The 17,336-nt window shown below is 47.4% G+C and overlaps 1 protein-coding gene across 5 annotated transcripts in view; it reads right to left on the bottom strand.

The window, feature by feature from the left end:
- The window catches only part of RPTOR (regulatory associated protein of MTOR complex 1), a 403,326-nt gene that overhangs the window by 28,967 nt on the left and 357,023 nt on the right, over positions 1 to 17,336 (bottom strand). For all 5 annotated transcript variants that reach the window (XM_058561824.1, XM_058561827.1, XM_058561828.1 and 2 more), the window contains 4 exons: positions 16,799 to 16,902; positions 15,870 to 16,053; positions 13,990 to 14,100; positions 1,055 to 1,160 (listed from right to left, as the gene is read on the bottom strand). In XM_058561824.1, the coding sequence (XP_058417807.1) occupies positions 1,055 to 1,160; positions 13,990 to 14,100; positions 15,870 to 16,053; positions 16,799 to 16,902 (505 nt within the window). The remainder of the gene's footprint in view (positions 1 to 1,054; positions 1,161 to 13,989; positions 14,101 to 15,869; positions 16,054 to 16,798; positions 16,903 to 17,336) is intronic.

Genomic DNA, 17,336 nt, shown 5'->3' with positions numbered 1-17,336 from the left:
CCCAGAGAGTGAGAAGAGGAGACAGGCTCTGTCTGGTGTCCCTGGGGCAAGGCTGCCCTCATCCCTGTCCTGACCACACAACAGAGGCCTGTGCTGCCCCCCTTCCTCCCTGCTTCAGTGCCTCGGGGGCACACACTGTGTCCTCGGCTGCTCATCGCCACTTCACACCGGGTGAGGCTGAGCAGCATGCAAAGGGGGTAGTTTTAGCATCTGTTGGCAAATTTGGTAAAAGGTTTGGTGAAAATGTGACTGACATACAGCTTCTTTTTTTTTTAATTTTATTTATTTATTTTTCCCCCCAAAGCCCCAGTAGACAGTTGTATGTCATAGCTGCACATCCTTCTAGTTGCTGTATGTGGGATGCGGCCTCAGCATGGCCAGACAAGCGGTGCGTCAGTGCGCGCCCGGGATCCGAACCCAGGCCGCCAGCAGCGGAGCGCGCGCACTTAACCGCCAAGCCACGGGGCCGGCCCTGACATACGGCTTTGGATGACAGAGACAGCGATTATTTTGAGGACAGGTGGGGGCCAAGTGAACACAACCAGGGCCTTGTATTTTGTCTTCTGTCCCCAGGGGCAGAGCACAGGGCCCACTCTATCGCGGACTTCTAGGACCTGCAGAGGGCTTGTTCCTTCTCCTCTGGAAATGTCAAAATGCAGAAGCCGTGCTTGTCCAAGAGGTCGCACAGACAGACAGACAGATGGGAGCTTCCCTTGGGCAATAATCCCAGAGGGCTTCTGAATCTCCTGAGAGCAAGGACACAAGAGCCTGGGCGGCTCCTCTCCTTAGACCAGGCCTTCCCTGAGGCGGGTGGGCTCCCACAGCCCAGGTGGGTGCTTCCCGACCTCCGCACCACCCACCCCCATGCCGGCTCCCCTCCTAGCTCCCTTCCCCAACCCTCCCCTCCCACAGCCTTGAGGAAGGACTGCATCCAGCACCAAGGAGACCATTCAGTTCGCGGGTGTGTAGGGGGGAGCGGCCTGATCACCGAGGGCTGGCAGAGGCCCCTCTCTTTCATGATGGAGCTGTGGGGACAGCTGGGGATGCTGCTTACCCTTCTGGATGAGCTGCTGCGCCTGCTTTCTGACGCGGGTGTTGCGTAGAAATCGCCATTCCCGCTCCTTGCGGATCTGACTCTCCAGGTCATGCTCTTCCGGGATCTTCAACAATAAAAAACACCAAATTAAGTTCAGGAACTAAAAAATAATTATTTTCCAGATAAAAAGACTCCTCTTCCCCAAATGTTGAAGAATCTGGGTGCTCTGGTCTGGCCAGAGTGCCCAGTGCCCCACTGACACGTACAGAGCAGAGCATCGGTAACTGAGTCCCCACAGCACACCCTGCCTCTCCCCTGGCCTTCCGGGGAGCACCTGGCTGCCCTCCCTCTGCTGGCCCCCGGAGTTGGAGGCTCTGAGGGCTCAGACCCAGTGGAGGGCTGGCTGGCCTTGTGCGAGGCTGACGGAGAGCAGACTTAGCAAACACCCCAGATCTCTGAGGGTCACACGCTGTCCTGCTCCTCAAGGCCCAACCTCGGAAGCTGAGGGCTGCCACCGAGTTCTGACAAGGAGCAACAGGGTGGCCGCTTTCAAAGCAGACAAGGTGCTTTCGAGAGGCGAGGTTCAGGAGTAAGGACCCAGGCGTGTTTTCTGCAGGAGGGGACACAGTGGCCCATGCTGTGCCAGACACTGGGCTGAGCCGATACTTCACAGGTTTAAAATGCAAAACCAGAAAAAGATGGGGCATGATCAGAGACCCTGCATTTATTCTTTCTTTGATGTCAAAGGGAACTGGGGCATCTGGTTAGAGGACAAATGAGCTTATGAGGAGTGACAGAAGTGACAAGCAGAGCAAGGCTGCTCTGTGGCTGCGTGAAAGGCAGGCTGGGTCCTGAAAGGGCACCGGGTCCTTCTAGGGAGCTGTTGCCCAGCACTCCACGGAGCTGGAAAGTTAGGAAAGAGCTGTGCTGCAAACCTGGGTCACTTCAAGCCATCTCTGCTGCCCTCGAGAGAACTCTGCTGTCCTCCTTGATGAGCACAGCTTCAGAGAGACTGAGCGTATCTCCCCTGGAAATACGTGGATGCTGGAATGTCAGACAAATTGCCCTTTCTCTACTCCTTCAGCAAGGTCTTTCTTGCTTCATGGTCTGTGTGTGTGCACATGTGTGCATGCAGGTTGTGGCTACAGATAGGTGTGCAAAACCAGTGTCTAAGAGAGGTCTACACTTAGGAAATAATAAGCTGGGATTTAAGTCTACTTCATTCAGATGTAAAAAATTCAGACATATAACCACTTGTTTATGTAATAAAGATGTATTTCCTTAATGATACATTTCATCAAGTAAATTTGGCTGACTCTGATTCCCTACTTGAAACTCAGAGTTGTAAAGTTCCAAAATACAAAAGAAATTAACTAAACTAGAAAAAACCCTACTTCCTCTCGGCCGAGAGTTGAGACAGCACAGCTTGCTGTAACCTGCCATCTATTAGCCAGAGAACACCAGTTAGGCAGAGAGGGCCCATATGCAGTAAAATTGTCTTCTCTGCTAGAGAAGTGTTGGGATGAAGAACAGTGAACGTGGTAACACGCATGTGGCTGAGAAGAGGTAATTTCCACATGGACAAGAGTTTTGGTCACCTTTTAGGTGGTTATTACGTGAAAATGCTAACAGGACATTTTTGTGTTTCCTCCTTGAACACTTTATGTTATCTTTGATTACGAAGCAAAAACAAACAACCCCAAATGTCACTCCTGGTGCTCATGCACAGGGGACCTGGAGGTCCGTTTTCCAGCTTTTTATTGCCATGCAATGTTTTTTTCTTATAAATCACAAAAACCACACCCACCAAAACAACAACAAGGACACCCAAACACGAGCCAACAAGAAGAAAAGGTGTTGTGGCTGGCCCAGTGGCAGAGCAGTTAAGTTCTTGCATTCCGCTTCGGCAGCCCGGTGTTTGCTGGTTAGGATCCTGGGCATGGACCTACGCACGGCTCATCAAGCCATGCTGAGGCGGCATCCCACACAGAGCAACAAGGAGGATGTACAACTATGACATACAACTATCTACTGGGGCTTTGGGGAGGGAAAAAAAGGGAAAAAAGGAGGAAGATTGGCAACAGATGTTAGCTCAGGGTCAATCTTCCTCAAAAAAAAAAAAAAAAAAGAAGAAGAAGAAGAAGAAGAAAAGGTGTCCAATCCCTCCACAGAACGTTTAGCGGTTTAGAAACAACCCCACGATGGCACATGGTTTCAACTGTGGTTTTTAACAGTTGGTTTCAGTTTATGACAATCCAGAGCTGATCAGAAATGACAAATGACTGACAACGTAGAGCAAGAAGAGGAGGAAAATCCCAGGTAAAAGACTCAGAGCACGTGTAAGAATTGAGACATTGCACGTTAGTGGAACTCTGGTTTCTGTGGGAGTAAATTAGAGGAAGAGGTCTGAAAGACTCTGAAGGGGGAGGGACAGGACAGGCACTAAGTTCTGGGACCGCCAGTGAAGAATCGGAAGGCGGGGCAGACTTGGGAGGCTCCAAAGGAAACAGGCAATGACTGCGAGGACAGGGGGAAGAGTGCGTGTGGTGGTGTAGGGCATGCAGGCAGCTTGGGTGTCTCACACAGATGGACCACAGGACCTGTGCTTCACAGCCAGGGGCTGTCAGCTCCCCTGTGCTAAGTTCTAAGAAGCAGAGCATGGCACTCCCAGGGGAGCAGCACCGGGGGCGCCCACTGAGCCTTCCCTCATAGGCCCCGCTGTGCTCACAAAAGGACTTTCAGAACCGAACTGGACCGATGCTCTGAACTGGGACCATGCGCTAAGAACCACTGGGAGGAATGGAGGGTGGCAGGTACAGCGTGAAAGGCAGAGCTGATGGTGGGTGGATGGAGAGAGACAAGGAGAAGGAAGAGAGAGAAGATGCCGTGAAAAAGCAGCAGGCATCAGACCGCTGGGCCGTGACAACTGCCACTCAGGATGGAGGGACCAAATGGAGCCACTCGGTAGGTCATTTCCCATTTAGCAGTCGTCTTCATCATCCATTCCGCTGTCTCCCCCTCTCCACCTATTTCCCTGCAGCTGAATAATAGCTTCTGAGTAAACAAAAGCCCAGACCCAGCTTCTGCTGAGCTATCTTCTACACAGAGCTGGAGGGACGTGGGCGTGGGGGACAGTGTTACATGATGAGGATCATGACATGCTGTCCATTCCACACCTCCTGGCTCCTACTCAGACAGAAACCAACTACGATTTTGAAGCCTCCCACGGAGACGCAGCGGCCGAAAGCGATGAGGCCCATCTCCCTCAGCTCCTTGCCTGTCGCTAGGGCAACCTGGGGCTCAGGAACAAAGGAAGATGAGAGGGTCTCCAGAAGCCTGACAGACAGCAGCAACCTGGGGCTTTTCCACACAGAGCAAATCCTCATACGACGAATTTGTGAATCATAGGGCTGAGTCTTACTTTCAATACCTTTGAATTTAAAGAGGTTCAAGGTGCCCAGGATAAAATACGAAACAAGTACATGGCTATCAAGATTGGAAAAGACTTGACAAAGGCAAAAGGGGAGAGGAACCCCCAGAAAGGCTCATTAACTCAATGCTAAATTCCCAGAGCCAAGCTCTGTCAGTTTCTACCCAGAAACAAAGCACGTTCTGATGACATGAAGTGAGAGTAAACATGCCTCTGTGCTTGCTCTTCACCTGGACACTTTTTATTACTTTTACCTCTGTTTAGCAACACCTCCCCAAACACTGAAGCCCTCCCTCTGCACAGAGTCGGGCAGCGTACGCTGGGAGTCGTGTGCTGGTGACACGGTGCTCATCTGATTCAACCAAGCCTCCTCTGTGCATGACACCTAAGGGGTGCCCTTCGAGTGACAACACTGCAGGCCACTGATGGGTAAAAAGCACCAAGGTGAAGATCAGAGTTCACCACATGTAGTGATACCCAAATATGGGCATTTTCATCACCTGACTACACTTCTCGTTAAGTATCAGGTTGACTGAGAAATAACTCACATGCAGTAAATGTCACCCTTTTGGGGCACAGTTCTGAGTTCTGACAAGTGCTTACAGTCTTGTAACCACCACATGCCCCTCAGTAGTCAGCCCTCCCCGCGCCCTAGGCCCAGCACCCACCCATTTGTTTTCTGTCCTGTAGTTTTGTTCTGCCTTTTCTGGGATGTTGTATAAATGGATCACACAGTATGTGGCCTTTTGAGTCCAGCTTCTTTCATTGAGCATAATGCACTTGAGAGTCATCCGTATTGTGTGTTTCAGTTTACTTAAATTTTGTTTGGTGACTAGGATTTCATTATATGGTTCTATCTCAGTTTATTCACCAGACGAAGGACATTTGGGTTGTTTCTCATTTTTGGTGATTATGAATAAAGCCACTATAAATATTCACATACAGGTTTTTGAATGAACATAAGTTTTCATTTCTCCTGGGTAAATACCTAGGAAGAGGATTGCTGGGTTATATAGTAAGTGTGTTTAATTTTATAAGAACAGCCAAACATTTTCAAAGTGTCTGTAATATTTTGCCTTTGCACCAGCAAAGTATGAGTTTCAGCTGCTCTGCATCCTCTGTCAGCACTTCGTATTGACAGACTTAAACATTTTAGCCATTCTAGTCAACTTGTGGTGGTATCTCATCATGGAAATTCTCACTTTCCTAATGGCTGACTGCCTTAATGTTACCATCTTTCCACATGCTTATTTGCCATCTGTACATCTTTTTGGAGAAGTATCCATGCGAATCTTCTGCCCATTGTTTTTAATTGGGTTGCGTGTTTTCTTATTATGGAATTTTGAGAGTTCTTTATGTATAGTGGATGCAAGATTTTTATCAGATATGTGTTTTACAATTTTTTTTCAGTCTGCGGCTTGCATTTTCATGTTCTTAACAGTGTCATTCAAAAAGCAGTTATCAATTTTGATGCAGTCTAATTTATCATTTTTTCTTGTATGGCTTGTGCTTTTTGTGTCTTATTAAAGAAACCATTGCCGGGGCTGGCCCCGTGGCATAGTGGTTAAGTGTGAGCGCTCTGCTGCTGGCGGCACGGGTTCGGATTCCAGGCGGGCACCGACGCACTGCTTGTCAGGCCATGCTGTGGGGCGTCCCACATAAAGTGGAGGAAGATGGGCATGGATGTTAGCTCAGGGCCAGTCTTCCTCAGCGAAAAAAAGAGGAAGATTGGCATGGATGTTAGCTCAGGGCTGATCTTCCTCACACGCAAAAAAAACCATTGCCTAACCCAAGGTTAGAAAGATTTTCTCGTAGAAGTTCCATAGTTCTAGGTTTCACATTTAGGGCTGTGATTCACTTTGAGTTAGTTATTGCATAAGGTTGAGGGATGGGTGAGGGTTTTTTTTTGGTGGGGGTGCGGGGGCAAATGGATGTCCGACTGCCGCAGCACCTCCTGTTGAGAAGACCATCCTTTCTCCACTGAATCATCTCTGCACCTTTGTTGAGAATCAACTGGACGTACTGATGGGGACCATTGCTGGACTCAATCCTGTTCACTGATCTATGTGACTCTCCTCTTGCCAATTCCACACATCTTGATTACTTTAACTTTACAGTGAGTCTTGAAATCAGACAGTGCGAGGCCTCCAGCTTTGTTCTATTTCAAAATTGTTTTGGTTACTTTAGTTTCTTTGCTTTTTCCTATAAATTTTAGAATGAGCTTGTCAATTAAAAAAAAACCTATTGGGATTTTGATCGAGATTGCATTGATCTATATACATCAATTTAGGGAGAACTGACATCTTAACATTATTTTTTTCAACCCATGAACATGTTCTTCATTGATTTAGGTCTTCTTTGATTCCTTCCACCAGTGTTTGTATTTTTCGGCATTTGGATCTCACATGTATTTTTTTTAAGATTTACAGCTAAGTATTCCATGTTTTTTTTTGGTGCTATTGTAAATGATACTGATGTTTAATTTCAATTTCCAATTATTCATATAGAAATACAATTGATTTTTGTATAATGACCCTGTATCCTGCCATCTCACTAAACTCACTTATTCTAGTAGCATTTTGCATATTATTTGGGATTTCCTATATATACAATAATGTTGCCTGTGAATGGAGACAGTTTTATTTCATCCTTTCCATCTGTATGCATTTATTTCCTTTTCTTGCCTTACTGTACTGTCTAGGACCTCTGGTAGGCTGGTGAATAGCAATGGTGAGATCAGACATCCTTGCTTTATTCCTGATTTTAGAGAAAACACATTCAGTCTTCTAGCAGTGAGAATGATGTTAACCATAGGTTTTTTGTAGGTGCCCCGTCTAAGGGTAAGGAAGTTTTCTTCTCTTCTTAGTTGATGAGAGTTTTTATCATGAATGGCTGTTGAATTCTGTCAAATTCTTTTTCTGCAGCTATTGAGATGATCCTGTGGCTTTTCTTTGGTCTGTTGATATATTCAATTATGTGATTGATTAAAAAATGTTGAATCAACTTTGCATTTTTGGGATAGAATCCACTTGGTCACCAGAGTATAATCCATTTTATATATTGTTGCATTTGATTTGTTAATTTATATTAAAGATTTTGGGTCCATGTTCATGAAGCATACTGGTCTGTAGTTTTTCTATTCTTGTCAAGTCTTTGACTGGTTTTGGCATCAGAATAATGCTGCCCTCACACAATGAATTGGGAAGTATTCACGTCTCTTTTATTTTCTGTAACATTGTACAGAACTGGTATTAATTCTTCCTTAAATGTTTGGTAGAATTTGCCAGTGAAACTCTTGGGGTCCAGAGCTTTCTTTTCTTTGTTGGAAGGCTTTTAACTACAGACTCATTTCCTTTAACAGACACAGGACTATCCAGGTTTTCTATTTCGTAGTGAGTGAGTTTTGGTAGTTTATGTCTTTCAAGGAATTTGTCTATCTCATCTGAGTGGCTGAGTTTATGGGTACAGAGCAGTGATGTCAGGGTGTATTTCTGGACTTGTTCTAGCTCATTCATCTATAGGTCTGTCCTTATGCGAGCACTACACTGTCTTGATTAGCGCAACTACGCAGTAAGGTTTGAAATGAGGGAGTGTGAGTCATTCTGTTTTGTCTTTTACAACATCTTTTGTCTTTTGTGCTATTCTGGGTCCCCTGCATTTCCATCTGAATTTTAGTCTCAGCTTGTCAACTTCTGCAAAAAAGGCAGCTGCGCTTTTCATAGCGATTGTGTTGAACTGTGGATCTCCTTGGGGAGTACTGCCATATTAACAGTAAGTCTTCTCACCATGAACATGTGATTTCTTCCCATTTATTTAGGTCTTTAATATCTTTCAACGCTGTTTTGTTTAAAGAATGTTTAAAGAAAGAACACAGCTGATTCAATCAACAATCCCTCAGTCTCTGATTGTTTACAATTCAGCAATGATTTATAAGATAAACGAGGGCTGGCGTCACGGCCAGCACGTCAGGGGAAGGAGGAGTGGGAGGAAGCGGCCCGCAGGTGCCTAGCAAGCAGGAGCACACCCGTCCTCCTGGCATGGCTAAGTGGGAACAGGTTAGAGAATGCTGGTGAAGTCTCCCCTTCCACCTAACCGTGTACTCCATGCAGCTTTTGTCAAAACCCAAACGCTCATTCCGTCTGGTTTTCCTGGGGGGGAGTCCACCTGTCTCTTTGCTTTCCTCCTGAACTTTCCAGGAAAGGACTGGAAGCATCCACTTTAGAGACTGGAGACAGTGGGCACTGGCTGGCTTCCTAACATAGTAAAAGCCCACAATAAACTCAGCTGGTGTGGAAAAGTCTGAAGGTGAGACCAAGCAAATTTCTCAGGCTGTCTTCCTGGATGTTTATGCACAAGAATGTCACATACAGCATCATTTATCAAAGGAAAAAGCAGAAAAAGTCATTTTTGTGGAAGAATATTTGATGGTATGAGAAAATGTCCAATGTTCACAATAACGTAAAGGAAAAAAGCAGGATACAATGCTATACATGCAGAATAATCTCAATGGTGGAGAGAAATCTGTGTGTGTGTGTGTGTGTGAGCGAGAGTGTGTGTAAGCGAGCGTGTGTGCTATGGGTGATTTCAATTTTATTATTTACTTTCTTATTTTCTGAGTTTTAAAAAAATAGTTTAGTACACTTTAAAAATAGTTTCATAGAGGGCCAGCCCCATGGCGTAGTGGTTAAGTGCACGCTCTCCGCTGCTGGCAGCCCAAGTTCAGATCCCAGGAGTGCACCGACGCACCGCTTGTCAGGCCATGCTGTGGCAGCGTCCCATATAAAGTGGAGGAAGATGGGCACGGATGTCAGCCCAGGGCCAGTCTTCCTCAGCAAAAAGAGGAGGATTGGCATGGATGTTAGCTCAGGGCTGATCTTCCTCAGAAAAAAGAGAAAAGCTTCATAGATGTGAAAATTTAATAAAGTGTAGAGCACATTCACCACTCTTCTACACGTGAGTCGGCACAACAGGACCCGCGCTCTTTGCGCAATGTAAATCGTTGCTTAGCTTTAAGGGCTCTGTGCAAGTAAACTGATATGCACTCTGCAGGTGATGTCTTAAAACAATCTGTTTGACTCTTTTAAAGCTCTTTTTGTAATTAAACATTATATTTTAACACGTTCCTAATTACAAAACTAATCATTCTTTCTAAAAAATTCAAACAACCCAGAAGTGTACAATATAAAAAGGATAGTCTCTGTCCCTGATTTCAATTCCACCTTCTAGAAGTTAACTGCATGAATAGCTTGATGCATAACCTTCCAGGCTTCTTCCAATGCTTATTCAGATCTATAGAAGCATAGCATTTGTGCAAGCATTTTGGACCATCTGATGATTTGACCCCTATACCAAGGACATCAACCAAGTCCTCACAGAGACAGAACTTATCAACTCTAATGGCTGTGCAGGGTTCTACTGCAAGGATGCAGCATTTTTAATTCAGTCTCCTCCTGATTAATATTCTTTTTTTTCTGTTTTCAACTTTTTGCTATTATAGATAACGTAATGAGCATCTTTGGACATATATCATTACATATACATGTATAGCACTGGTTTCAGGATCTATTTCTCAGAGCAGGATTGTGGGTTTCTAGGGCACACCCATTTGTAGTTTCGATAGCTACTGCTGAATTGCCCTACACCAGGCTAGTTCTGTACCTCCACCAAGAGCATCTCCCCACACTCTGGTAAGACAACCTTTGGATAAAATCAATCTTTGAAATTTGTCAACCTGAGACTGAAAGAAATTTGTATTACTTTTGTAATCAGAATAAATTTCAATATCTTTTTTTTTAAGCACATGACAGACCATTTTAACATTCTTTCTAAAGCAGATCTGAGGTCTGTGAACCAACACAGGGAAGAGACAAAGTTGTTTCATCAATCAAAGGAGAACCACGTCCAGAACACAGGTCTTTTCAGTCATGCAGACCTGTAAAGAATCTGACTGCGAACTGATAAAAAAGCTAGCAAACATTGCCATTGTAATCCTGTTTTCAGGTACTCAATCCTACTAACCACTAGTTGCACATGACTGTAGTACTGCGTATAATTTTGTTACCTGGTGAATATTTTAGTTTCTTATACTTACCTTTGAAGGAGTTTAGAGTTTGGGGTTCTGTCCTTTTTGAGGTACAATCCTAGCCTAGAGCCATTTTTAGTTTACATGTGAAGCTGGCTAATAAAAAAAGTTCCTAATGCATTTTATTGCACAAACATGTCATTAGATGATTAATTAAATTAATTAAAAAACATGCTTGTGAACATCACCAGGAAAAAGTAGGAGAAAATTTTAAAATAACGAGATGAAACATGTCCTGCTTCTCTTCTCAAGTTGAGAAAAGGTCTCTAATTAACGTAAAACGAAAATCACTTCATGTCCTTCAACCACCCAACATCTTAGTTGCTACCAGGAACTGTAGACAAAACGGATCAGAACAAAAACTCATTTTCAGTCATAACCTAGAGCTCATCATTTCAAGCTGCCACCAAAGGAGAGCTTGTTTTCACAAACGTGGTGGGGTCAGAGGAAACCATCGTTTAGTTACTGCAGATTTCCTGACTGCCTCCGTAGGCTGAGGAGTGGAAGGACACCCTCTGTGGACCCTTCCTTCTCTACTCTCACTGCTGTGTCCACATTTGGGACCCATACTGACCTAATAGGCCAGATGGCCTGTCTCCTCCACGCTGTGACACATGGGACCCTCCCTGGCGGGGATTCTCAGACTCCGGGTACACAAACAGAAGAACACAAAGGCAGATGGATTTGCTGCTAGTTCTGAAAAAAGGGAGGTGTGGCATTAGCCACTGAGCAGATCTGGCTTTGGGTCTGCACATGGGTAAAACATGGACAGATAGAGACGTCCCTGACGAAACCCCAACTCTTGCCTGACACTCCACGTGCCTCGGGAACTGCCTCCTACAAACAGCTGACGTGTCCCTCCGGGGGGCTCGCTCACTTTAACGGCAGCGTAGGCACACCGTACTGAGTGGAGGAAAGCCAATCCTTGGGGGAAAAATTAAGTTCATTTTTAATAAGTTTAAGAGAAATGAGTTTTGGGGCCGGCTCCGTGGCTTAGCGGTTAAGTGCATGCACTCCGCTACTGGCGGCCCAGGTTCGGATCCCAGGCGCGCACCGACACACCACTTGTCCGGCCGTGCTGAGGCCGCGTCCCACATACAGCAACTAGAAGGATGTGCAACTATGACATACAACTATCTACTGGGGCTTTGGGGAAAAAAAAAAAGGAGGAGGATTGGCAATAGATGTTAGCTCAGAGCCGGTCTTCCTCAGCAAAAAGAGGAGGATTAGCACAGATGTTAGCTCAGGGCTGATCTTCCTCACACACACACAAAAATAATAAGAGAAATGAGTTTCGGATTATCAATGCCACTTCTCCCTGTCACCATATGTAGATGACCAAGAACAGGCATTCTTCAAAGACTTCAAGAAAAGCTGCTCATTACCATACCAAGAAATTATCATAATTTAGAGCCACTGCCATTTCAGCAAGATGGAAGGCCACGCCATCTAGAGTTCTAAATTGCTTGACCTCTCTTGCCTTAAGTAGGAGACAGTATCAAGGAAACCAAACTTCTGTTAATATTAAACTAAAGCCTATTTAACTTTTAAGCAGACTGTACCATGGTTCTAAAGGACGACTCGCTACCCCGGGCACCAGCATCCACCTGTCTCCTGGTACACATTCCAGGGCTCACTACTCTTTCTTTCCTCAGTTTGCAGGTGGGCAGCGCACTGACGGCCACCTGAATGTAAGCAGGAGCTGGTCTGGGGCAACAAGCTTTGCTGACCATAACTTAACCCACGAGTCTCAATAATCTCTGGAGGTTTGTTTCTTTAATATTTTTTCTCCTAACTATGAAGGTACTTCATGCTTAGTGTAGAAAATGTAAGGAAGATAGAAACATATAAGAAAAAAATAAATCCAGCACCACCACCGTCATCTGAGATCCCACCACCAGGATTAGTTTCCCTGCAGTCTCTTTCTGACACACAGACATGTGTGCACACGGCATTTACAACTATGCCCGTTTTGCAGCCAGTTCATGTCCTGCTTTTTTTCCATTTAAAAAATGTTATCCTGAGCATCTCCTTACGACATAAATTTTAAAGCTCAATTTTTTAATTGCTCCAATAATATTGTACCAAATATTTCATGATTTTTTAGCCACTCTCCCTCTTTTGGACTTCTAAGTGAATCCTAGTTTCTGCTAGTATGGATAATACACAGATCATCCATAACATTGATTATTTCCTTGTTAAAGTTTTAGCAAATGAATTAGTAGGTCAAAGAGAATGGCTGTTCGAGGCACTTGATACTTATTGCCAGAATGCTTTCTGGAAAAGTCAGGTTCAGTTAAAAAACGGAAGAGAGATCTCCTCTCCCTTTTCAGCAAAGGGGTTCAATAAATTAGAACCTGATGACCTGTCTCAGGCGCTGACAACTGTTATTTTGTGTTTTTACTGACTATGGGGAAGCAGAAAAAAGCTATGATAAAGAGCCCAACACTCTTCACGAACATTCCAGGACGTGTAGCTTGATAAACAATTAAGAATAATTTGCAATTTGCAATTTTCAATGACCTATATGAGGGAAGAGGAAGAAGGTTTTCTAAGAATGTGCTTTAGGCCAGGAAAGTCTAAAAATGACCCCTGCTGTGCTCCCTGCAGAAAGACGGGCACGAGAGATTCTGCTCGACAAAGTGTCGCCGTCCCAACTTGTCACCTGAATGTGTGCTCGAATCTGCGGCGACAGGACACACTTCATGTTATGACTGTGGCAGAATTAAACCTGGAAGGCAGTCTCCCGGAATAAGCCAGAATGCTTTAGAATTAGCCCCAGTGGATGGGTCTTTAAAAAAATCAGCTAGCTTAGTCCAACAGTCCCCAACATGCGGAGCTGCCCAAGTGATGCCTGGGGACAGGAGGGAGTTGAAAGCCTGGAGTGACTTTGCCAATTAGGACAAAAAGATACATTTTACACCGGCAACCTCAGAAAAGGCAGGCTTCTTTTTTTTTTTTTTTGTGAGAAGACAGGAAAGTAAATGAAGTCTGTTTCTTTTGCTGTTTTATTTTAACTATTAACATGAGCCACCATGACATCAATCTGGCGCCACCCTTTCACAGCTGCAAATGCAGTGGGACAGAATCCCTGGAGGGTCAGTGCAGGCTGATGGCACAGCAGGGACCCTACACAGCCCTGGCCTCCTGCCTCAGGCCACAGCTCCGGAAGTGGCCTGCACGGCCCCACCTGGGCTAGAGGGAGCCACAGTGAGCAGCCAGCTGAGGCTCAGAGTGCGCAAAGCCAGTGGGGTTCAGACCATCAACCTGGAGCAGAGGGGTTCAGACAGCCTAGGCCTGAGGCCGGGCTCCTGGGGAAGGAAGCATGGAGCCAGAGGGGGAGGCTCTGAAGGACTGTGAGTGTTTGCTGGAGGACAGGAGGAGCAGGCACTCGGCCAGGGGTTCTCGCTTTAAATCCCAGAGCTAATGATGTGTAGCTACCTTCATGACGGGCTGTGCAAAATATCGGGCGCTCCAGTCGCAGAATCCTGTCTGCATTGTGGCTGAGATGAAACTTTTGTGTCCAGCAGTATCATCTGGATCGTCAGTGGTCTTCCGGGCGTTTGGAAAGGAGGAGAGGAGAAGAGAACAGAAACAACAGTGAGTCCCCTCATTCCCCACAGCTCTTTGTATGCTTGAAACAGTTCATAACTGGGGCCAAAGGGCACAGTGGTTGGCAGTGGTCTGCTTCTAAGGAAACATTTCTGGGCTCCCCTCACTCTTGCGTCCTGGTGACTAAGGAACCCTGAATGTCTGGACAGGGCTCCAGAGAACCCACATTAGGGAGGGCCATCCAAGTCTGCGTTCAGGGAACTGCGTCCCTCTGGGGCTGGCCGAGGTGGCTTGGGTTGCAGAGCCCCTGTCACTCTGCCGAGCTGGTTGCACAGGCCCATCAGCACCGAGTCAGCCACTCCCACAAGGCCTCTGCCACCTAGTACTGGGGCTGCTGTCCCAACGAGGCCAGCCACACAGGTACCCGGAGGAGGGCAGGGGCTCCTGGACAGAGAGCGCAGCAGAACACAGGCCAACTGGGAGTTCTAACTATTAAAACTTAAAATACTTGATGCCGCTTGTAAAATACTTGACACAGGGCGATGCGTCAGTTTGTTTCCCGTTGCAGGACCTACGGTGGCCAGGGCTGTCAGAGTAGGAGCTCACCTCATTGCATGTGGCTGGGCATGAGCCGTCCCCGTGGTGCATGGCACTGGGGCGGCCCTCAGAGAGGAGCTCGTCATCCGGGGAGGCCTGCTTGGTGGCAAATCCCACAGATGGGATGCAGTGATAGGGTCTCATCTCCCACCTAGTAGGGGAACCACATGCTGCCTGCTGCCACTGAGCTGCTTTGCTGGACCAGGACCCTGGGGATGGTGGCCGCAGGGACACTGAGCACCCCTTGGGCCGAGCTGCTGCTGCCTGGCCGCCCCACGTCAGGGTCCAGCCAAGAGGCAGAACCTCGCACCGGGAGCTTGTGGCCGTTTTTGCTCTACAGCTGTCAAGGCAGGGAGAGCAGGCAGGCTTGAAAGCCAGGGTGGGTGAGGGGCTGGGCGGCATGTGTGGAAGCCTCTTCGTCACCAACATGTGCCTCTTGCTACAAAGTCCCCTGCAGCCTACTGTGCACTTCTTGTTAAAATCACTGGTTACTGGTGAGCTGAGACACGTGGCTGCTCTGAGGCACCCACAGCAGCCAGACGTCCTTGGTGCATCCTGAAGAACCTCTCTAGACCGCACATCCTTGGCCCAGAAAGCAGCAGTCTGGACAAGACAGCAAATGCCCAGCTTCTGTGTTCCCCTGTTACATATTCTCATAGCCCTGGCAAATGAAGAAACCAACTCCTCTCGCTCCTGAAATTTCTTTTTCAACTTAGTTAAGGGCAGAGACCGTACCTACTTATGTGGCATAACTGAACGTTTATGGACAAAGCAAAGAACCCGTTCAGAACAAACACTTCTGTGGAGTGGCTGCCATGCCAAGTGGAGGCAAAATGCTACTTACCCAAGAAGAAAAAAAGCAAATGAGCTCCATGTGCTTATTTTGTTACATGGAAGTTGCCAAGAATAGTGAACTGAGAACAAGAGGCTGCAGGAGTGAGAGGAACAGCCCTGTGATATTCGCAAAGACGTGACTGTGCAAACGGGGTGAGCGAGCCAAGAGCCATCACTTGGGACAAGAGGACAATGGTCCCTGTGTCCTGCACAAGGTGCGAGGCAACGTTAACCAACTAATTCCGAGCTCTTGGCTCACATCTGAGGAGCAAAGCTCTCGGCATCTAAACTCGTTAGAATTAGTGTTTAAAAATCACCGAACAGTCCAGCGTCTGTACCTGGTCTGGGCCCTTGTCAAACATCTTCCGTGTCCTGGGGAACTGGTGGGAGTGGGGTGTGTACTGCACGCCCGTGGTGCCGGTGGTGCCTGGCCGGCCTGGAGGCAGGTCTCGGCTGACCGGCTGCTTGGCCACATCGTTAGTCAGGCTGGAGCTGCTTGCGCTGGATGTTGGGGGGGAGCCTCTACGTCCGGGAAAGAAGAAACACTGCATTTTACCCAGAGCCTGTTACTTTGAAACCAAACACTAAGCCACTTCTCCTGGTTCTGCCCAAGCTCCGGACACCACCAAAGGACCAGGTTATCAGGGCAGAACGTCCTCCCAACACCACCTGCCGATGCTGAATTAATGCCCCTTCCAGCTTCTGCCCGCAGGTTCTAAGAACCTTCTTCCACTGAAAACTAACGCAGCGAGGCAAGCTAGGTCAGGACTAAGTGAGCCAGCCAGGGGCACCGGAAGGGCTCAGTGCACGAGTCTGCTCTCCTTGAATTTAGTGCACAGTCTCGCCACTTCCTGTGGTGTGAATGCTGACATAAGAGGAGTGTTCCACCCTCCACCCTGCTGGTTATCCACGGGGAGGACAGAGACCCTCTCCTATAAAATGCTGAGGGGCCACAGAAGTCAGGCTCAGTTCAACTCCTGCTGTTAGAATGTGTGCAGAGGAAGACAGGAAGGAATTTTAGGAAGGGGCTCAGATCAGACAGATGTAGGGGTGTGTGTGAGAGAGACAGAGAGAACATGCTCGCCAGAGAGGGTGAGGGAAGCAGGGAGCGGGGAAGAGAGCAGCAGGGGGAAGAAGGTGAAAAGTGGGGAAGAGACAGCCAGTGAGCGCAGAGCTCGGCAGAGAGCGGGAGAGGGAGCGTCCGAGGGAACCTCACCCACAGACCTCAGTGGATGGGCTGCTCTCAGGCAAGACCCAGGCCACTTACCCGGCCTGGTGGATGTGGATGCCCTTGTTGGTGGGGCTGGCGGGCGCCGACTGAGTGAGAGAGGATGTGGTGAGGATGCGCTGAGGCCGGGCGTTCACTGTAGCCTGAAAGAGCAAAGGACAAGTGATGTGGACGGTCAGCTGGTGATGACCTCTGAGGCCAAGGACAGGAGCACCGGTTGGTGGTTGCTTTCGTATGGCTTCAACGGCCTTTTGGTGGAGGAAACCTCACACACCAATGGAAGGTCCCAGTTGAAATTTGCCCCCACACGTCACCCTGCAGATACAGTGAGATTCTTTTGCTTTTTAGAAGTTATTCGCCAGGTCCAGTGAGGCTCTGGGGCTGCCATCCCCAAAACGCAGTCACAAAACCATGCCAGGGGCTGACGACGAGTCGGGGTTCTGGGAAGTCGGGAGAAAGCTCTCCATGGGGCTCTCTCCCTCAGGACGATGAACACCACCTCCATCCCCTGCCCTCACTGCCACCCTTCCCTCTCCTGTGAGCAGAATCTTCCTGGATTCTGCCTGGGGCGAATCCT

Source organism: Diceros bicornis, chromosome 18 (assembly GCF_020826845.1).
Source record: "Diceros bicornis minor isolate mBicDic1 chromosome 18, mDicBic1.mat.cur, whole genome shotgun sequence".
Taxonomy (NCBI): Eukaryota; Metazoa; Chordata; class Mammalia; order Perissodactyla; family Rhinocerotidae; genus Diceros; species Diceros bicornis.
The sequence above is the reverse complement of the archived record's forward strand: the minus strand, read 5'-3'. Positions and strand labels throughout refer to the sequence as shown.